This window comes from Dromaius novaehollandiae, chromosome 2 (assembly GCF_036370855.1).
Source record: "Dromaius novaehollandiae isolate bDroNov1 chromosome 2, bDroNov1.hap1, whole genome shotgun sequence".
In the NCBI taxonomy this organism is placed as follows: Eukaryota; Metazoa; Chordata; class Aves; order Casuariiformes; family Dromaiidae; genus Dromaius; species Dromaius novaehollandiae.
Genome location: NC_088099.1, coordinates 138769950 through 138792229, shown reverse-complemented (window position 1 = coordinate 138792229; position 22280 = coordinate 138769950). Strand labels below are relative to the sequence as shown.

The following is a 22280-nucleotide window of genomic DNA, read 5'->3' as shown; positions in this document are numbered from 1 at the left end:
TAAGTGCATCCATTTCACTGGTCCTCTCTGATATCTGAGGAGCATCTGTTATATTTAAACATCCCTGTTCTCTCTTAGTTTTAGAAAAATCCTAAACATCCAAGCTTCATCTCTGATGGGTACTGATTCTGACTACTGTGAAGTGTATTACAGTAAGAGTCTAACTACACACTGGACTTCCCTTCGGCCTCAGCAGAGCAGAGGAACGAAGAGGAGAAGATCTTGACTTCCACACAATTACGAGGGAAAAAAGGGTGCCTCTCTGTGGTCTTTTGTTTTCCTTGAAAAAAAAAAAAAAAAAAACCCCTGGTATTCCACTACCTGTGGATTGTAGGTACTCAACGCTTCTGAACATAGTCAGGCCACCTATTTGAGTATGTCTAATATTAAGAGAGACTATGTATCAAGTTTTCCTTGTGCCTTTAAATCAAAGCATAGCGTACATAGGACTACCTCCTAATGTTTCTCATGTTCCCTACAGAAAACTGTTTATTTAAAGCAAACAAATCCCTGCATCCCCAAACAAAAAACATACAAAAGAGCTGTTATTCCGTCTGTAGATTCACCTTTCTACAAACTCCTTGTTCTTACAGCCAGTTGCAGTATCTTTGAAAGAATAACTTTCATTGCTGATCATGAAAGGGTAGATGATTGCCTGCGGATAGGTATTTGCAATCTCTTCAACAGTATGTTGCACAGCTATTGCTTCATCCTTGTCAAGCAGTGCCATCATCTGGCTAATCCAACCAATGAACTGCCAACAGGGGACTGAAGAAAGCTGCAAAATACACAGTCAGTGCTTTCAACGTTGGTCCTCCTTAAAAATGCCAAATATAATCAAACACAAACACAACTGCTGTGTCCCAGGTCAGCAGACAGAAATGCTTGGAGCGGGGGAAGAGTATGTTATCTAGGTGGCACAAAACATCCTCTAGTGAAGCAGAGGGGTTTTATTATCATTATTTTTGCTTGATAGGTTTCCCCATTGCAAAGATTTGCAGTTTGTTGATCAAGATGGGGAGCTTTATAGTCAAACTTACGGCATTTCTGTCTGGATGCAATATAATAATCTTTGACTATCACATATGAACAACCTGAAAATGTCAAGGGGTATTTCAAGCATCACTGGGTTGAAGTCTTGATCTAAGTAAAACGGGAAGGGGAACACTGGCCCTCCCACCACGGTTTTGCTCTTCCTTCAACTTTAAACAGTTTTTTTTTTTTTTGGTAACAAATATTAAACATTTCGATAGAGCCACAGCCTCCTCCATGCTCTCCTTCCCCTCAAAACTGTTGAAAGGAATTCTAGAACATATTTTCTTGTGATAGCAAGAGGCCAGACTCAGAGTCCTTTTCCTGTCTCATTCCGTGTTTAAGATCAGATTGTCAGTATCTCACAGAGAGGGGAAGAAAGCAAAGAAATGTCTGGTGAACTTTTTTTTTTTCTTTTCTTGGTGAGGTTTGTTAGCTGGACCAGGCATCAGGTTCTGTTCAAATAATCGAAGTTTCATTGTGGTCACACCTTTTCCACTTCTTAACTATATTCTCAGTTTCCTCAGATAACTAAGCTGTACTTCCGACTCTCTCATGCCTTTGAGTTCTTCCTTTGATAGTGCCTGCTGCTCTGTGTGCGTGGACTAGGAGCATGAAACAAGTTTGAAAACATGGCCAGTCCAAGACAGGAACAGTCATAAGTAAAATAGGATTATGTCTCGTGACAGAAGGGAAGGCATTGTTGCACAGGGCATCCTCACAAAAAAAAGAAATATGGAAAAGATAATGGAAGGGGGAAGTGGGAAAAACAAAGGAGAAAGAAGTTGTAGTAAATCTCTGAAATAAAGGAGGACCGGGAGAGGTGGAAAAAGTGGAAAATTAATCTGAAAAACCTGCTGATTTCCTGCATAGAGGAAACTCAACCTACAGAAGTAAGATATATCTGTCACACTAATCCTACCTACTTTTATCAACCCACTTAGATTATTCAGAAGAAAAAAACCACAACGTAACTTCTCTTCATCAGCTCTCAAACTAACATTTGGAATTAGAATAATGATAAAAAGTTCATTTTTTAAGAAAAATATTTCTATCCATGCTCTTTAGAGAAAAGACGAGGCAACAATGATGGGATAAAATTTATCTGATTCACTTAAAGCAAAACTTACCAGTTTAACCCCTCTAACCCTACAGACTCAACCTCTACCTTTTAAATTCTATTTATAGCAACATTTGCTGTCAGGAAAATGGAAGCAACTAACCTCTCGTGTCACTAGACCCAGTGTCTCTGCTGGATACCTTTCTATTATTTGCAGCAGTCTAGGAAATCTCAGCCTGGCTTCTCTGGAGTTCAGTTTTAATGCTTTTATCATTTTCTCCACCACAATAGCTGGGAATAGCTGCAGATCTGCAGTGTTAATTTCTGCCAAGAAACATTAAAGAAAAATTATCAGAAACACCATCACTTGTTCCATTTCTTTGATCACCTAGAACATTTATCTTTACTATTCAGTATTTTTTTCAGTGTATTTTGTATTTTTATTTTGTTCTTTTTCCCATCTGTTTGAACTGCATACATCAGTAACACATGTATTTGGGGACTGTAAGGATTAGCTTTATCAGGAAGCTGTATCACTGCTTATATCTCACCTGCTTTAAATACAGCAGTGTTGGGGTCTAAAAAGGAACAAGGGAAGCATCTGTTTGATATATATATCTCTCACGAGTGAAAGGGAGACTACATGAGCGTTCACTAGTACCAAAGCTAGCAGTAAAGGTAAAAAAAAGGGTATAAATGCTGTCAGAGTGGAGGACAAACTGTTCTTTTAAATTCAAGCTGTGTTGTTTAGGGAGATCTCCTGGGTAGCACTAAAGCTGATGCATCACAGATAAATCCACCTTACATGCTCAGGGGAAGTCCTGACTTACCAAGCAAGCCGCCTTCTTCCCTACGCAGATGCTGGTCACAGAAACCAACCAAAGTCATATATGCATCGATAACTCCAGCAACATCTACATGTTCCATAGAGTGTGACTGCACCTCCTCTTCAGACCTCCTCACAGCACTGCTGAAACACTGAAAAGCCCTCTTGTTCAGCCCTGCTAATACCTGAAATGCATCCATAAGAGAAAAAAAAAAGACATTAGCAAGTAGCACTCAACGATTCCTTTTGAAACTGGAGCTTGGTTGCAAATATTGAGTAGATAAAACTTTAACTGTACTAAATGTGTTTAGCAGCACAAAGGAAAAAAAGGGATGCTACTTCTAGCAGCAACTCTCAGAATTTTCAGCAGAAAAATGTAAAACAGACTTTAATTTAAATTAATCTCCAGAAATGTTATCTAAAATTTTTACATCTGCAAAAAAGTTAATTTTACTACAGTTTCTACAAACATCTAACAGAAAATACAATAAAACAAATGCTTTTTTTTGTATTAACATGTCTGCAATGTTTGCATAACAGATACGTTTAGGATTTTTGTTAAAAAAGAGCATGCATCAAACTATTTCAAATGTGGTGTCTTTTTCTCTATTACAAACATAGTCATATGATTGCACCTTTCTAATGAGTTCATTTAATGAAGGAATTTACAACATCCTTTGCAAGTGAAAGTCTGTAAGTCATGCACATGTATTTTCTCATTGCCAACAAACCCACAAATCTCAGACACTGTAGCTGTTAAACAAAATACAGAATTCCTGCAAAACGAGTTGGAACAACTGAAAAATACTGTAATTGAAATAAACTAGTCTGAATTTCATGTAGGCAGAAGGAAGTTACCAAGATCAGAGTTTTGTTTTATGTTAGTTTATGTTTAGTTAAGTTAAGGCTAAACTCCAGTCTTGTAGAAATATGTGATATTCCAGTCTGACTCATCTGACACAGAAGAGCTTTTATACTCATCTTTTAGATTTTCTTTAAGAATGCTTCTAATAATTAGCTAATCAATGAAGCTTAAATTTTTGCTTAAGTTTCTACAACCCTGAAAGTAAGTCTTTTTGTAGGAACCTCCTCTTTATCTGCTCTTCTTCAACATCCATAAAAATACAAATGAAGAATTGTTTTTTGCTGTTTATACTGATATGGTTCATATCTCAGGGTCTTGATGGGAGCTTTAGGAATTGATAGAAGTCAGTAACTGTACTTTAAATTCTCACTTATATCAGTATGACAGACAAAAGGTCAGTGCTAGAGCATCTGGAACAACTGACGATACACATGATTTCAGATGCAGCACAGTCTTTCAATGTATTCTTCAACTGCACACCTCCCCAATAAAGGAAAGATGACCTGCACATACTGTGTTTTAAAAACCCTCTCCTCCCTATTACTTGAATTATTTAGATAAATTAAGTATATCAGTATCATTATCAGTATCAATATGAGTATTATAAAGATCTCTTTTTGGGATAAGATAACCTAACAGCATGAATAACTTCAGAAATACCTAGCTGAATTAAAAGCATTCTCTGTGGATTGTATTCCCAATCCTTGTCTTGCCACCGTGCACACAGGTGCTCTAAGTATACATCTTTCCCCTCCACACAAAATATAGGAACAGAGAAACACAAGAATATTTTCCCAGTAAAAAGACTACAGCAGTGCAGAACTCCAGGAGAGCCAAAACCAGACAAACGGCAGCCAGAGCGACAGCTTTGTTTCATAGCTGGTGTTCCTGAAGAAATCAATGCTAACAGCAGATGGACTTCACATTCTTCATATCCATTACTACCTATTAAAGTAGTGATTAGAACACTGAAATACCTAAAAGCTCTTTTCCCTTCCCCTTTACCTTTTCAGGACTCTCAAGACTCTCGCCTGACAGTACTGATACTCTTCTAGCTTTTCCTTCCTCAATTTGCTTAAGGCATCTTGGATCGTGACTAAGGGCATTGGCCATGATGCAGTAAGTGGTACCCAGAAGAAGATTCTGGTTTCGGAAGGCCATTATTTTCTTGCTTAGGTAGTCAGGTTTGGTATCTTCTGTTGAAATTCAAAAAGCAAGCTGGTAATGTGACAACAAAACAGCTTCATATAATAAAGAAAGTGCAGCACAGATAAAGGTTGTTACCAAGCAGGGAGATAGTTTTTAACACGGAGAGTACTTGTTCAGGACAACTCTGACTCCGGCTGCAACTGTGGGTAAAGCGACAATAGGCATAATTCCACCGCACCAGCCAGTCTTCTCTGGTTTTGGCCTCTCTGTGTAGGTATTTCAGAAGCTTCTTGGCAACAGAGAAGCTGTTCTGTATTAACAGAATAAGACAGAATTCTCAGATAATGTATCTGAAGAGGAAATAAAATTTTTCTGCAACTACATTAAGGGATGGAAGGATTTAGGTAACAAAAGTATAATTAGAGAACCTGCTGGATAAAAAGCAGCCCACTGCTTTTTGGGTTTCATATTCAAAAACAAATTTGTGCTAATGGAGACATTTGAAAAGGAAAAAAGAATAGATGTTTGACAAACTGAGGAAATTAAAATAATTCTTTTCGTATGATTAAACAGGCACTAACTGTTCTGCAATACGAACACACGCGGGCAACATAACTTGGTTGATAATATCATTTGGCAAATCATCTGTGCACTGTGTTTGTGTTTTGATGAACAAGGTCCATATAAATAACATTAAATTTGCCCCATCCCTTTAGGCATCCATAGACTACACTGCATTAATGTTATATTTAGCTATTAGTGTTAATAATGAACTCTACCACTGATTCCACATTTTTGCAGGATCTTCAAAGACCAGGGAGACCTTGACTTACTGGTCTTGTTTAAGCTTGATGATGGACCTTTGGTGTTTCAAAGAGGACTATGTTTCAGTCATTTTATCAGTCAGATCCAAAATAAAATCTGAATTCACTTTTAGCTTTACTTTTTTATACAAATGTTAGCCTTCATATCTAATCACAACACTGTAATGAAAACCGTAATGGAAAAAGAAAAAATAAATGTTTCATTATTGCTGATTGAAGTAAATGATGGTGACTCAATCTGAATTTGATTTGCATTCTTATATAGAAGGGATTGTTTGTAAATGAGAAAGCAAAATGTTTGCTTGCAAGCCTCCTTTCCATTAGTGACTGTAGCATTTCAGATGCTTTATTTTTTTTGCTCTAGAGAGTTTCAGAAACCATCTGCAGATCAAAGGGGCCTACAGGCATAATTCCAGTAATGACAAATTATCAAGTTTTTAATTAACATTTATCTATTGTTTTCTTTCTCTGTGGAACAGACTTTCTTCAGCATTCAAAACATTCTGGACAGCAGGGTCAAGAAGTGAGGAGTTTTGCACTAGCAGAAGGTGCCCCGGATGACCTATGAGGCTTTTGCAGCTGTAATTGCTATGGATTTTCTCAAAAAATTGGGAGCTATCAGACAGCACAGTCACCTGTTTCCTGGCACTTTCTATCATCTTCATTTTCATGTTAAATTTGCAGCTTCTAATCATTGAGGAAATGTCTTCACCCTGTTGATCCACTTCCATTTGGTCACCACTACCACATTCTTCATCCACCTCCATACTGTCATTGGCCTTATCACTGGGAAGTTTCTCCTGCAGTTTGTCAAGAAAGAAACACCTGCATAATGACAACAGGAGTACAAATCAGTTTGGTATCAGGCAAGGGGAAGCAAGGGAACATAGTATTGATCTTCCTGACAGTAAACACAGCTAAAAAACAATGGCAAAATACAGTGATCACCTTTAGTGAGGGCTAAACATACTCCCCAAAGAGTCTGGACAGTCGAAACCAGGGATAGGATGACCCCAAGAGCATCCCAGGATCCTGAAGCAGTGAGATTAAATATCAGAAAATGTCCATAAGAGAGTGGGTATTCTGTTTCTTAAGTCATAACTACAACTTCTAAGTTCACAAAGTCATAACATCCACTCCAACTTTACAGTAGTGAGAACAAAAAAACCATCTCGTTTATAAAGTTCCATACTGTATTTTGCCAACCTGAAACTCAAATGTACATGACATCAAGACATGTAAGAAGGCCACAATTACAATTTCTTACAATCTGCATTGCAGAAGAGACCAGTGACCATATTCAACCTTTGAAAGAGGATTGCCATGAACCAATGCTAAATATTTTATAGTCTACAAGTAATCCTATCTAATTTAAAAGCACTTTTCGTTATGTAGACTGTTATTCAATGCAGGGGAAAGCACTGCACTGCAGTCTGTACTGGGGCTTAGCTCTGTATAGAAGTAATAACAAACAGCACATCCTCTGTTACACTGATTTGAGATAAAGATTTTCTAAGGACACAAAAAAGCATTTAAGACACTGACAACCCTTCAAATCATAAAGGTTTTGAGACTTGGTAAAGGAGTAAGCCATACCATGTATTCTGCCTAATATTTAACTGCAGTAAGTACTTCTGTTGTCATGCACTACTGACACCCAGAGATAATAAAATAAATTACAGGGCACAGTGGGTATCAGCAGAGCTGTAAAGAAGCTGTCTCTAAGAAAGGGGAAAGGATCTAGGTTTGTACTGGAGGAATGCATGGGGATCAAGATAAATACCACAGAGAGAACAGAAAAATTATAAATTTGAAAAAGCATTCCAGCTTCTTCAGAGCTAATCCAAAGGAGTCTCTGGAGAACCTTTGTTCTTTCTAGCAACAGTTGCATAGCAGAAGTCTCTAGTTACAGCAAATGTATAAACATGTGAAGTACTGATAGTGACAGTGCTGGGCCTCTTTTGTACACTCCCTAACATTAAAATTTTAACTGCCTACAAAGTAGGTATGCATTTTTATTCAAAATGGAGCTGAATGCAACTAATCTACTCAATGATATGTGGTTGAGCTCGAGGGCTGCAGAACTGGACCAGCTTGACTTACCACCAGTATTTTTATACAATATATGTAGTCACTGATGCAAAACAATGCTTAAAAGAACAGTCTTGTTTCCCTACAATATGGTTTACTCCCTTTCCAATCTCTCTTTCTTTCTCCCCACAAGTTTGTCATATGAAAAACAAACTATTATACTAATAGGTAAGCTGCTATAAAAGTTTTTAAAAAGTCAAATACTGGATCAAACACCCACATTTGTATACAAGCACTATTACAAAAAGCATCTCTCTGAACTTAACAGGCACGCAGAACTAAAGTTAACAAAAGAATCTCATTTTACCGATTTGTAATGATATCATCCCAGATGTTCATAGGATCCATTTTAGCATCTGGATATCTGCTTGTCCAGATTCTAAGAAGTCTCTTAAGGGAAGCCCGTGAAGCTAAGTTACCTAAAATCAATTAAGAACACTTTAAAAGCATCTAAATCTAACCAGTGTGGAAAAGCCCTAAAACAAGCCAAACTAACATCTGAACCCTAAAACTGCAATAAAACAACCTATTTCTATATCTAGACTTGCATTAAATATGTTATTGGTGATCATATTACTTTTGTTTTTTGCTGAAGCACAGTAGCTTCAATAAAGAGATCAGTGTCAATTATCACTGAAAATCATCATCTTTCCATTCAGGAATTAGGTGAAATACAGTACAACTGTTAACTAAATTTAATATATAATTAGGTTAATGTGCATAAATTTATATTTCATTCCTACCACAGAGCTATAAATTATACACTATATCCATCTTTGATCTCTGCTAATCACTATTTGCTAACAAAAGTGACCCCAATAAAACCTTAGTTTAAGGCTTCAGTCCTCTAAGCGTAGAAATAGAAATTCAAAGTTGAGAAAACCACTATCATTTAATGCAACGAAAGGAGAATAAATTTCAGAAAAAAAATCTTTACTTGTTTTGGCCATAAAATTGATGAAATCCTGTATTTCTGTCAAAGTTTGTACAGACTGCAGTTTGGTCATTCGACTTTGATGTAACAAAGTATCAATACTAGAATAACTCTGAAAGGAAAGGTAGAGAATGAGATTTCATACACAAAATTTACAACATGATTCCATTTAGTGCTCCACAAACTATATATCTGATACTGCGATAATTACACTCTACAATCCAACCTTTTACAGGTAATTTGGTAACCTGCAATCTGAGAGCAACTCTGCTTTAGACAAGTATGGAAGCATATTCTAGCTATAATTCCTATCCTAGAAATCAGAACAGTCCTACAGGCTAATGAAAACTTGGTAATGGTTGGAGCTTACACCCTCTCAATTTAATACTCTTTTTAAGTTTGTTCAGGGGGCAGTAGACTTTTAAAAGGATGCATGAAATAAAATTGCTATTAATTTGCACTAATAGTTACCGTGAAAAATTTCTAACAGGTGAAACTAGCAGAATAAAACAAATTAAAACAGGAAGGAGGCACTCCACTGGCTGACTCAATTCTTGTCACTGCAATCACTTAAGTCAATGGAAGTTTTGCCATATGATTGGAAGGCATCTAGATCTCACTGTATTTGAGAAAATGTTTATCTTGAAAGTATAATCTAGCAGCAATAACAGCAACAACAGTTTTACTGTTTCATGAGTTTATACAGAACAAAATCACATCAGAGATAGCAATGATTGTTACCTGCATGAAGATCTGCAAGCCATTGCTTATGTAATATTTGGCTCTGTCAAAATCATCTTGCAGGATGTAAAGGAGACTAAGCTCTTGGCTGTAACGCATTTCTATAATGGCTTTCTTATGTTCTGTCTTCATTGCCTCATCAATAAAAGTCAGCAAAGTCTGGTCATTTTCCCCATTGAGCAGTAACTTCAGCTTACTGCGTATTATATATGGCAGGTATGTCTCCTACAGGGGAGACACAGATGATCAATTTTTTGTTTTCTGTGGCAGATCAAATATATATAATGATATTTTTCAGTGATTTCTTAAGAGTTTTCCCTTCAGTTTGCCAACAAATCACAACTGACTTTTCTGACAGGCTCAAGAAGTTATAAGATACTTAGCAAATTCCACTAGTTTCAAAATCAGTGTTTTGGCAACTCTCAAAATGCATGAGGAATAAAAGGGATAAAAGCAACATAAAAACTGCAAGGAGAAAAAGAAATTAAAACTGGTGCTGTATGACCAGCCTCAGACTTGAGGTACAACTTAGGCATCCATAAAAACAGCAGGAGTAATTGCTTCAGTTATTTTATCTATTATACTCTCCACTAATTTCCGCGAAAAAAAACAGTAAAATTAACTACATTTAACGACAATTAACTACTATTACTATTAACTATAAATTATGCAATTGATTCCTACTCATATCTACATTATGGTAAGACATCTCTGTACAGATGAAAACAATGTAGCATCAAAACAGTGATTTCTAGAAACCTGATAATACGGATCATTCCAAGTTTTGTTTAGATCTGGAGGCTGTCCACTATCAATATTAACAGTAGCACAATACTCCAGTGACTTCCACTCTGTCAGGTGATCATAGCATTCAAGAGATGCAAGTTCCCAGAAGTCCTTCTCCGCTTCTGCTGGCTCCCCATCTTGCCAGTCTTCTTTAGAGAGAGCCTAGAAAATGAATTTAAGAAGGGGGGAGATTCTCAGCTAGTTTGAATTCTAAGTCAGCAAGATCTTATTCGAGAATAATTTGTTATCTCAAAAATACCTACCCACTTACAAGAATGTGACAGTAACATTAAATACTGAAAATTTAAGCCAGTTGATATTTACATATAAATTCATTTCAGATAGCCATCTTCAGTAAACCTGTACTTTTAAAGAGCCAAGGCTTTAAAAGAAGGTTAAAGAGATCCTTTCCTCCATTTGTACCCACCGTTACTCAAATGTTTGCCATGAACATGTACAGTTTGCTCTCTAGGGGCAGTAGCATGCCCAAAGTCTTTTACTTGTGTGCCTAGGTCATTGCACATGCAAAGCTTTGTAACAGTGGGAAAAAAGTATCACACTCACTAATCTCTGTTGTGAATGCTCACTGCATCTGTTCCTCTACCTTTATAGACTGAACCATCAAAAAAACAGAAGGACATTTTAAGCTATATGCTGCTGCTCAGAATTTTTCATTTTTGCTTATTAGTATTCAGCAAGAAGAAAGGATTTATGAGAGAGAGAGGAGAAAAAAAGGAAAAAAAGAAGTAAAAAAAGGAAGATCTGGGGGAGTCATTTTACCTCATCATAATGTTTAGCTGCTCCAGCATAATCACCCCTTGCTTCTGCCAACAATGCTTTCTGTGTGATTTCCTTAGTCCCAATCTTACCACTGAAAATGCCACGGAGGACATCATAATCTCCGAGAGATCGGTAGAGCCTAGTAAAATCAAAAAAGCAAACACTTCGGATTAGTTGAACAGAGGTACATCAGTGCAAACAGAAGCTATTTAAAAAAAAAAAAGTCAGTAATGGCAGCAACAGCATAAGCAGCAGCCCAAGCTCTGCAACTGGCCTGTAATATGAAAAAAAAAAAAAAAAAAAAGGATCATATTTCTTACATCAGATTATAAATATATATTTATCCATGTAAACTTCATCTTGTAGGAGAACACCTAAGCACTGGTAACTCCTGCAGCTGAAAAGCTAGGACAGGATGTTTTTCATCAGTCTGATAGCATTGTCAGGGTGCACAGCTGTTAAGTCTGACTGCTGTAACTGAAAGATAGTAATTAACTGAGAAGAAATTAAAAGCAGACAATTCTGAAAAGGGAAAAAATAAAACAGAAATCCTACAAGCTATAAAGGCAGTGTTCTTCACAAGGCAAACTTGAATAGAAGCAAATTGTCTCAAACAAGAACTTACTTTGCAAGTTCGATCCACCTGATTGCATCTGGAGAAAGCTCTGCCCTCCCACGCATCCGCTTGGATGGGGGTTCCTCTGCAGGGCACAGAGAAATCAGAGCGTGCTCCAGAAGAAGGATGCCTACTGGCTGTTGTAAACTTGCAAGGCAACTCGTGCTCACATTAGCTGAATCAAGTTCTAGTAGCTCTCTGTGCTGGTAACTCATTTCCTATAAAACAGAACAACAGGTGCCTATTTGGTCTAAAACTATACTGATAATTGCATTTTACAGGCCACCTATTTTGTATCCTTTTCTTACAGCACAAGCTTTGGAAATAAGAAGTTAAATCTCCAGAAGTACCCAACTCTGGAAAAAAATGGAATGCTTTTCTTCTGTGCTGCTGCTCTTAGGACAAAGAATAGTACAGAATAACACCTCTATTTCATCTGTCTTCAGGGCTGCTAGAGACTGAAGTTACCTTGGAAGGAAATTAAAAGTAATTAGAAATTAATGGACGAACTCTGCATATATTTCAACCTGCTACTCCTGATCTACCTCCTAGACAACTCTTTCTAAGTAGAAACACACTAGTAGTGGGGGAAAAGGAAGTGAACACAGTCACAGTCTGAATCTCTTCCTTTTTTCTTTTTCAGTAGTGTGGTGCCCACTACACAACAGCTGCATTTTACTTAACCTATTGAGTGGTGCATTCCTGTTTTAAGCCAAAGGCATGATTAACCGTGATGTTTTCTCAGAGCTAGAGGCTGTCTACATACTTATCTAGTTTTAGCATACCACAGACTCCCATTAGACTCATTTGTTTGTGCTCATCAAGTCCTGTCTGATTTAAAGACATGACAATATTTCTAGCAGATCTTTATCTTATTAAACATCAACCCACTGCAAAATAACCCCTTTTTCAAGGATAAATATTCTTGGTTACCTAAAGTTTATTTTAATACTTACATCACTACCCAAAAATACATCAAGAAAGTAGCAGGCAAGTCCATTAACCCCAGGGTTGTTTAGCTTAAGAACCTAAGGGAATGCTGCGATAACACTTTAACCAAAACAGAAGAAAAATCTTACAACCTGGAAAAGTGGTAATATACATTTGTTACAAGAAACAGCACTGATTTTTAGGGCAACAGTTGTTTGATTGTTGCAACACAATGTCCAAGAATACTACATGAAAACTCACTTCTTGGAAACTCTAACGGGAGACTGTTTGTGAGAATAACTAAGCTACACTTGGGTGATAATGGCAACCACCTTGAAAAATGCAGAATATAAATCTGACTTAAGCAGACCCATTATACGTTTTGTCTAGCTGAGACTCCCATGCCAGGTATATTTGCACCCAATGAAAAAATAAGAACAGCTTCTGTAGCTTCCTGAGTTACAGACATGTTGTATCCAAATGAGGCCTGTGTACATGCTTCATCTGCTATGCAGGCAATTTTCAACTAGCAATTTCTAGCATAGCTGTACATGTGCTCTAGAAACTCCTATGTAAGGGCATTATGTTTCCCTGCTGCCATCTCTTAGGGGTTGAGCCAAGTTTGCCATGCCCGTTCTACAGTCTAAAAACCTAACAATAGCTACGCTCAGGTCAGACCAAAAGTCCATCTAGCCCTTTATGAGGGATGCCTACAAAAAAACTGTAAGAACTGGGCAAGTATGCCCAGAGAATACTCTCCCAGAACCTTCCAATTTACAGACATGGTTCCACATCAAAACTAGTATCTTTGTATTTAGTGAATTTTGGTGACTATTAACCTGATCACTTATCTTCTGAAAGCAGAGAGAATGTTCCTTTCTCTATATACAGCCAGTGTGTTCTGTTTTTACTTGCATCACAGGTTCAAAGATAAGGAGGAATGGCATCCAAACCAGCCTGATAACTAAAATATTTATATGCAATTTTATGTTCTTCAGAGGCCAGATATCTCTATGGAGTCTGCGTAAACTTTCGTCATAAGTTTATCAGGTTCTTTCTTTGTACTTCAGCCATTTTTTCTTGTGTCATGAAAACCAACCCCAGAGCCTCATAGTCAATTTTCAGATTATCCTTGTAGACTGTAATGGCTCTTTTTATCACCTAGTTATTCTCCTGATGGCACTTGAACCTGTAGAAGATTAATACGTATCGTCTTGTTTCAGAAAGGCTTCCTACTTCACCGCCGTTTCCTTCTGGTTGTATGACTTTTTAAACTATTGGTACACAGGAAGCAGAAGCTGTACTACTTAATCTCCAAGCCATCAGGACAGCCTTTGTGAACAACAGTGAGGGCCTGAGCACCGCATGCATGTTCTCTTTCTCCTGATCAATATGAACTCTAATCCCTGTTGGGGAAAAGACTTCCTCTGGCAGTTATACAGGATGCTCAGATAGGCAGAGTGTGCAGCTGAGACTGGTCTTTGTGATCTTATTTCTTTTATTTTTCAATGGCAATGAGAGGCTCTTAGTGCACTTAACAAGTCCATATTTTTGACTAATTTTAACTTCTAATTTTTGACTCTTCATTTTATGTCTATTCATAAAAAAGTAGCCTAACATAACTGTATTATTATTAGGGTCTAATAGCATAGTTCAACACAAATAATAATACAGTACAAAGCCTGAGAACGAACAAACAGAAGTAAAGCATCAAGAGGGAATATTAACAGATAGCTATTGTGAGATGCTGGCTAGAAAAATACTAAGACAGCCCAGAAAAATCCCCATAGCATTTGACCTTTTATGCAGCTGCAGAGAAGAAAATAAACAAGATATTACATTTTTTCAGATGTGTAAATACAAGTGCTAAGAAGCAAACTGTGTCACTGTTTAAAAAGCTAGTTCAAACCAGACATTTCTCCTGTATTACGAATGACATCTACTGTCACAGCACATTTAAACTTCTGTAACAGAAAGACAAAACTAGCTTATCTGGCACTCAAAAATAGATTATTTTGAGAGCTACAAATGAAACAACATTAAGATCAACACAGATGACAAGAAACAAATACAATGAGCACATGGTAGGGGCTTCGACAAGTTTTTTAATTTCTCTGATAATTGGAATAAAAGATAAAGTTCATAAGTTATTGCAGGTCAGCATAGTCTCATAGCATTATACACAAAAGCAAAGGAGAAAGGTTGGTGGTTCCTTTCCAGTGGATATGGTTGTTGTGCTCCCACTCGCTCTTTGGTGGGAGCAAGTCCTTCCCTCATAACTGAAAATCCCCAGGCAACTACTGCAGGGGAATAATTTGAAAAGGTTGCTGAAAAAATAAATAAGAGATGCTAAAAACAAACAGTCTGACAACTACTGATATCCTCAAGACATCAAAGTATTCCTCCTTGCAGGACTTCCCAGAAACAGGAAAGATAAGCACTGCGAAACCCACATAACCATTTCAATTGTTCTCTCGGCTTTCATTTAAAATCAAGTCTCTTCTTGTTACTGATGCAATTAAAAGCATTAAAAGGCAACTCAAACTCTACAGATTAGAAACTGCAGAAACCTTGAGACATCAGCTCAGAGGCATGAATTGCTTTGTTCACTGTTAAGAGTCACTTGAAATATCCACTTTGTTAACAGTTCTCCTTCCATCTCTGCCTAAATCCCAGTAACTGCATTTAACCTTCACCCTCATTGGATTTATCACACATTCAGACAAAGACATTATGATCAGCTACTTTCCTGTCATAGCAAATTTACCTGGATGCATGCAATGAATGGTGGGAAATAAGACAGGCTCATACTCAGGAAGTGATTGAAGTCCTTCAGCAGCTTCTGGATGATGATTTTTTTCTCAGAAGGAGTTTTAGATTTTTCTACTTCATGCAAAATTCCAGTAAACAAACTGCTGAAAAGCTGCTTGGCAAATGTTGGATCTTTCTGCAAAAAGCAGGGAGGAAAAAAAATAAAAAAGCAATAAGGCTACTAAATAATGCTGTGACACAACAAAAAAATGCATAAAATTAAGAGATATGAACCACCCCATACCTAATCCCTATGTGGATACTCTTTGGGAGTGGAATGAACAATTGCTCAGGCATAAATCATATCTATGCAGGGACTTCTTTCACAGCCACTGTGCTATAAATTCAAATCCTATCTTAGTTCTTCTACATAAAGAAACACCAAGACAATGTTACTGGTTTCAGGTCAGAGTATTGGGGGAGACAACGGAATTTGCAATTTTCGTACATTCACAGTCCTCACTGTGGAGACCAGATACCCAGTATCATCTTATGGACACCACTGCCAGTGAAGAGGATTTCAAGAAAAAATGGAAGACATCTATGTGTGGGGAAACCCAGACCTAACACTGAGGCAGTAACACAGAGATATGTACAGACAGATGGTACCACCTGCGATTTGAAGGCATTTCTTCAACCCAGAAACACATCTGCAAATATACCATAATCCTATTCATCCCAGTCTATGGCAGAACAGAAGTCTGATCTAACACTATTCAGAACACTGATGATTGTGCCACTTCCTCCCTTTCAATAGAGATAAGGGATCATCAAAAGAAATTAAAGACAAGGCTAATCAGGAACACCGTGGCTTCCCAAACACTAAAATGTGACATTTCCAGCCCACAGTTTCTACTGTATCCAGGTTGGAAAAGGAATACCTGATCAGCTTCGTTGACTAGTCTGAGTCCAGTCTTAGCCACAGTGACTTCACCTGCACTTCTAACACTCCAGTATACCCATATAAAAGAATAAAAATAGCTGTTTTGTTGCTATAAAGTGAGATCTCCTATCCAATAAGGTCTGTAAAGACCGTCTTTGATTCTTGAGCACGGGAACGCAGAAGCAATGGACAATAGCTGGGGTCTTAAGTCCTCAACATTAAACTCAATTGCTCAGGTGAGGCCAGCTACAAGGCATCATCACTGCACCGGCCTGGGAGTAGGACGAACACTCTACCTCAAAACAGACTCTGTAAAAGCATCTCATGGTGGTAACTACAAAACAACAAATCAATTTTTAAAGTAGCTACTCAATGACACACCATTTTCTTTACAAGAACATACAGCTTCACAAATGACCTTTGAGAAACACACAGACCTGAGCAAGGCCCTGCAGAGGGGCAATCAGACTGCTGTATTCAATCTGGATGTCAGGAAGGTCTCCTACTCGGTAACTTCTGTACAAAATAACCTGGGCATCATGCTTCATCTTTAGCTCAGATTTCATCTCCTGAAATACATTGCTTATGTTAAAAAAAATTACATTACTTAGAAAGTCCTGTATCTAGATAAGACAAAATAAGCAAGAGCATTTTTGAAGTGTTTTAAAAAGCTTTTGCCATGCTTATTAAACTAATACAGTTTGTATAAAGCTGTAACACAGCTAACCCCAGAATCATCCTGGTCAATTAAAAACTCCTAAGCCTCCTTTGTAGAGTTAGTTCAGCAATTAACTTTCAATATTAATGCCTTTTAGTTCCTGTTTCCACCCAGGTAGCACTTTAGTTATTTTTAAAAGAGAATGGGGTTATGATTGAAAGCTGGTGAACAACTATGGTTTAATAAAGTTACTGCCTGCCAGCTCAGTCACAGTAGTCAATTACTTGACAGCTCTCAGCCTGCCTCAACTGCAAAGTAAAATGAGGTTACTAAAACTAACATTTTATTTCACGCAGTGGATGAGGAGGGGAAGGAAGAAGGATGAATCTGTAGAACTGATTGCTACTAAAACTTAAACCAATCTGAAATAAAAGTGCTGTAAACTGTTGTTAAATAGCTGCCCTGTCTACTGGTGAGGTTTAAAGAAATGCATCTAAACTGAACAAGAGCTACTGTTACACCCTGACAAAACCTGTTGCTTCCTCTGCCTTCTTTCTTTTCATAGCAATGATAAGCTCTAAGAAAATCAGCAGTAAATTTACAAGCTGGGATTTCTTTTCACTACTGCTATTAGCACTAAAACCAGGAGACACTGGGTGAATGTATACATTAGTATAATGGAAGAAGAGAGCTTAAAGATTTTTTTTCTTCCTTAAACCCTTCATTCTGCTATTTGAGCCCTTTTTTCCTCTACACAACTTCAAATGGATGATTTTCAAAAAAATTCCAGGAGCAATATCCTGAGGGACACTAGTGCTTTGCTAAAGCTTCTGGTATTTCCAAATACTTTTGTGGCAAGGACCTACTTTTTGCTGTTTCCCCATTAGGCATAACATTAACACAAGGCACTGAGTTACACATCTGTTTACAAGCAACAAATCTCTTGCCACTCAGAAGTTTAAGCGGTCCTCGCAGCACTCCTGGTCTCCTCTAGTCTTGTCTTGGGGAACATCATAGTGATTTTTTTTTTTTTTTTTTTTTTTTTAAGTTTTTGGACTGTCATACAAAAAAGGCTGACATCTGTTAAAGGGTCTCTCTCTTGTGGGGCTGGAGGAAAAAGATAGCTTTAGCTTGCAAGTAAACATAAGTAGGCAAGAATAGATGTTCTTGTGGTTCTTTTGGATGCAAGTTCTGTTTGTATAGATGCCTGCATCAGCAAAATATTATAAAAATGACATAAACTGGTACCTCCCAATCCTGGGTTTCTTTACTCTTGTCTAACTGCTATCAGTTTTGGACAACAATGCATGTTGTTTTTAGTAACATGAACCTTTGAAAAACTACTACAGAGTTTAAAACCCATTTAAACTAATTGTAAATACATAACCAAGAAATCCATACAATACTAAGTTTCTGGTCTTGATAAACACTCAGCAAATGATTAATACTGACTTTCCTTCAGGTTAAGAGTATGCAATAGTTCAGGTTACTCTATCAGCTGCTGCCTCATAGTTTTGAGTTTACCTTCAGATAATAGATAAAGTTCTCCGACATTTACATCTGCAGTCTGCAGAGTATTCTAGCTTCAAGGCTTCTCATTTCCAGGGTAACAACTGTAAAGAGCTTCTGTTGTGAACATCTCTCATCACTGGTACAGATTCGATCACATAAAATCATACAGTCATATACACTAAGTGAAAGACTGGAAGTGTTACCATCCAGTTCTTTTCCTGCTCGTGCACATAAACAGCATGATTTCCAAATTTTAAGAGCACCTTTTAAAGCTCTTATTTTAGCAACGAGTATCTTACACATACCCTTTCTTCATAAAGTTACTTTTAGAGATGAAGTACTAGACTGTAGATGGCATCAGTACTTAAGGTTTTAAACTCGCTTTGACTGACAAACCTTTTCTCGTTTCTGTTCAGCCACACCTTTTCTAGCATAAATCAGACTGAGTTTCTCTTGGTCCTTCAAGAAACGCCTCCGTAGTCTTAGAATTTCTGCCCGTTCATCTATACCTAGGCATAAAAAGAATTAAAGTTTTACAGCTTTAGTTCTGGTGAACACACGTTCAGGCGCACAGCTTTTCCCTTCTCAAACTTCAGATGTAAGGCAAGAGCACAGTACAACAAAGAGCAGCATCTCTGTATTTGCTAGCTTACCATCTAGTCTCCTAAGGTTCATATTCGACAACTCAATGCAAGGCCTTTCAATTTGATCTTGAATTAAAACAATACTGTAAGTTATTCTTAGGAAAAGATGTAAGTGATTATATCAAAACTTGAAGCTCACAGATGAGGTATAAGGGTAAACTACTGTACCAAGAAAGGCACTAAAATTCATAAACAAATTTGTCCCATGTGACAAATTTATTTTAAGATCCCCAAGGCAGGGATGACACTGGCACCATTTTCCATAAAGCATATAGCTACCTACAAAAAGAAGGAGCTGAATATCTCAAGAGAGTGGGAAATAACAATAATACCAACATGTTGTTATATTTTTTAAGTTACTATTACAGAGCTGTCTCTGGATCAACTCCTGCTCAGGATAGTCATGGAGAAAGGCCATTTTATGGACTGTTCATTTCAGTCCATTTCATGGGTAAAAGAAAGTGACGAAACAAAAATGTACCACTGTAACTGATATTCTGCTGGCAGAATGAGCCTGAGCCGCTCCAGAACAGCACTAATGTTTTTCAGCTATGGAGTGAGTGGATGAAGGAGCAGACTCAGACAAGAGCAGACAATTCTACTGCCAGATTGCAATCTGTTGCAGAATGTGTCAGCATAGCTGAAATGATTTGGAAAAAATGTTAGCAACTTGTTCAGTTTCTTTAAAGAGATAAGCAGTCAAATTTAAAACAGGGGACAGACCTGTCTGATACTCATGCTCTGGTCATCTTAGGGAGAGGGAGGAATGCAAATATCTCACTGGCAGGTTTCTTACTTAATCAGTGTTTTAATCTGGCAACACACAATCTTGCAGTTCCTAGCACAAGCCTAATATTTTGCCACACTTTTTAAATAACTATCGTCACATACTCCTGGAAGTAAAATCTCTTAAGTTGAACTTCAATTAGACTGTCTCAAGGGCAATGGACGCTCAGGCAAATAAGTGACAAAAATGGTCTATAATAAGTGACAAAAATGGTCTAACAAAATATAATTATATTGATGTTCCATGATAAAGTCTACAGACCTTTAGTTTTGCTGTCCACATCATCTCCAGGCAAACCCAACCTTTTCTTCCCAAAATCCGGTCCCACTGGTTTAAAGGCTCCTTGTTTACATTTTTCACTCCGCTTGCTAACTAAGAGCATGGATGAAGACAAGGATTCAGAGAGTGAAGGAACGACATATTCTGCCAATGTGTCAACGCTGTTTCCAGTTAGCCAATTAAAAGAACTTCTACCACCTGTAAAAAAAATTAAAAGAAAAAAAAAAATGCTGTAACACATCAGTACATAGTCCAGGTGAAACCATCCACAAAACAGGTCATTTTCCTCCCAAAAGACGTAATTCCCACTGCTTATGAGCTGAACAGATTTCAAGCCTTTAGGTAAGAAACAAACTTCTTTCTAATTAGGTTGGCAATAAAATGCAAATCAGACCAACAAAAATGTGACTGTACATTTTTTTCTCTGCTTACCCAAAATAACCCTTGAAAACAAACTATTAGATGCACTTACACTTTTACATCAAAAATATATATGCAATAGGAATGAAGACAATGGAATTATTTCTACATCAAACAAGAAAATTCCAGAGGATACTGGTCTGAACTTACTGACATTCTGTGTAGGTGTAAATTCATGCTGCTGTTGGGTAGCCCTCACCCGACCACCTACTGACCCAGAAGCGGAAGGGGATCTTTCCTGTGATAAACTCCTGTTGGTACTCTGAGAAGCTTGAGTCTCCACAAACATTGGTGTGAGCACAGTACTTCGATAACGCCAGCTGGAATCAATTACGAAGTCCTATGAAGAAAGATTTTAATAAGAACAACATGAAATGAGGCTTTCTGCCTGACATACTTGAGATAGGATAGCTGAAATGAAAGCACAGAATTTAAAACACCATCCTAGGTAAAGATGCAGAACTTGAACGTAAAATAGCACATAAAAGGTCTGCACAGCTCAGCAAAAAAGCTCACTAATTTGTACTGGTCAGCTGACAGGAGGTGATACTAATTTATAGCTCTTGTACCAACATTCCTGTTTCTTTACAGTTTTTTTCCAGGTTATGATGCCTCCCTCCACTCCCTTCTCTTTTAAGTATTTCAGTACTCTACACATCACCTACACCTATTTTGTGTAATTATCTTAATTCAATCTTTTTTGAGGAAGAAAGCAAAATTATCCCCCTAGCTTAAAAAAAAAAAAAAAAAAAAAAAATCAAACTTATGATACCATGCATAACCCATGACTGTCTAAGCTGTTAGCTACAGAATAGAAAAGGCACTTCAAATAATCGTCTCCACTATGCCATTCTTTTTAAAGTTGTAGCTACATCAAGGACTGGAAATTGTCACATGCTTGCACAAAGAATAAAACATTACAATTCACCTGAAATTTGCATTCAGAAAGTGGATGCTCAAACATTTTTCTGGAATAATCTGGGCTCCTGCTGGTCATTTCAAGCAGAAAATTTGTGATTAGACTCAAGTACTGAGTTTCTATCTTGGTGGAGTATAAAGAATTTAACAATGCCAGCATGCGATCAAGAATATTTGAAGGTAGCCTTGTTTCATCACTCCAAAAATTCCTAACAATTAATCTGTAAAGATAAGGAATAAAGTTATTCTTGGTTACCTGCAAACAGGAAATGCAATATTGTAGATATGCATGACACTTATTAAAAAGGTCTGTTAAAATAAACAAACAAACAAACAATTACAACAGCTTCACAACTAACCCTTTCATGCCATGAACCTTCCACTGAATTACATCAAATTCCACACTCATCTCCCACTCTATGCCATTTAACTGACATTAAAAAGATTTACTCTGAAAAATGATTTATGTTATCTTCTCAAGAAGTGCTATCAGTAGACAAACACATAGATCTCCTTTTCTAACTTCTACTTCACCAAAAAATTTAAAAAATCCAACATCGAATCTATGTCTTTTGGACTGATGATATCAAGGATCTTGTTGTTGTTTGAGAACTCTAAAACATTAACCCAGAATTAGGTCTAACAGACTGAAACAACTTCTCCCTGGCTTAAAGGTTTGTCCAAGAGCTAGTAATGATTTCAAATACTCAACTATTTCAGTTTAAATTTTGTGT

The 22280-nt window shown here is 37.3% G+C and overlaps 1 protein-coding gene across 4 annotated transcripts in view; it reads right to left on the bottom strand.

The window, feature by feature from the left end:
* PRKDC (protein kinase, DNA-activated, catalytic subunit) overlaps nt 1–22280 on the bottom strand; it is an 87952-nt gene that overhangs the window by 14746 nt on the left and 50926 nt on the right. For all 4 annotated transcript variants that reach the window (XM_026102970.2, XM_026102971.2, XM_026102972.2 and 1 more), the window contains 18 exons: nt 21557–21767; nt 20779–20968; nt 20191–20406; nt 18895–19007; nt 16766–16897; nt 15402–15581; nt 11714–11922; nt 11089–11227; nt 10282–10470; nt 9523–9747; nt 8785–8893; nt 8155–8266; nt 6392–6581; nt 5068–5242; nt 4789–4979; nt 2923–3103; nt 2256–2416; nt 567–778 (listed from right to left, as the gene is read on the bottom strand). In XM_026102970.2, coding sequence (XP_025958755.2) covers nt 567–778; nt 2256–2416; nt 2923–3103; nt 4789–4979; nt 5068–5242; nt 6392–6581; nt 8155–8266; nt 8785–8893; nt 9523–9747; nt 10282–10470; nt 11089–11227; nt 11714–11922; nt 15402–15581; nt 16766–16897; nt 18895–19007; nt 20191–20406; nt 20779–20968; nt 21557–21767 — 3135 coding nt within the window. The remainder of the gene's footprint in view (nt 1–566; nt 779–2255; nt 2417–2922; nt 3104–4788; nt 4980–5067; nt 5243–6391; nt 6582–8154; nt 8267–8784; nt 8894–9522; nt 9748–10281; nt 10471–11088; nt 11228–11713; nt 11923–15401; nt 15582–16765; nt 16898–18894; nt 19008–20190; nt 20407–20778; nt 20969–21556; nt 21768–22280) is intronic.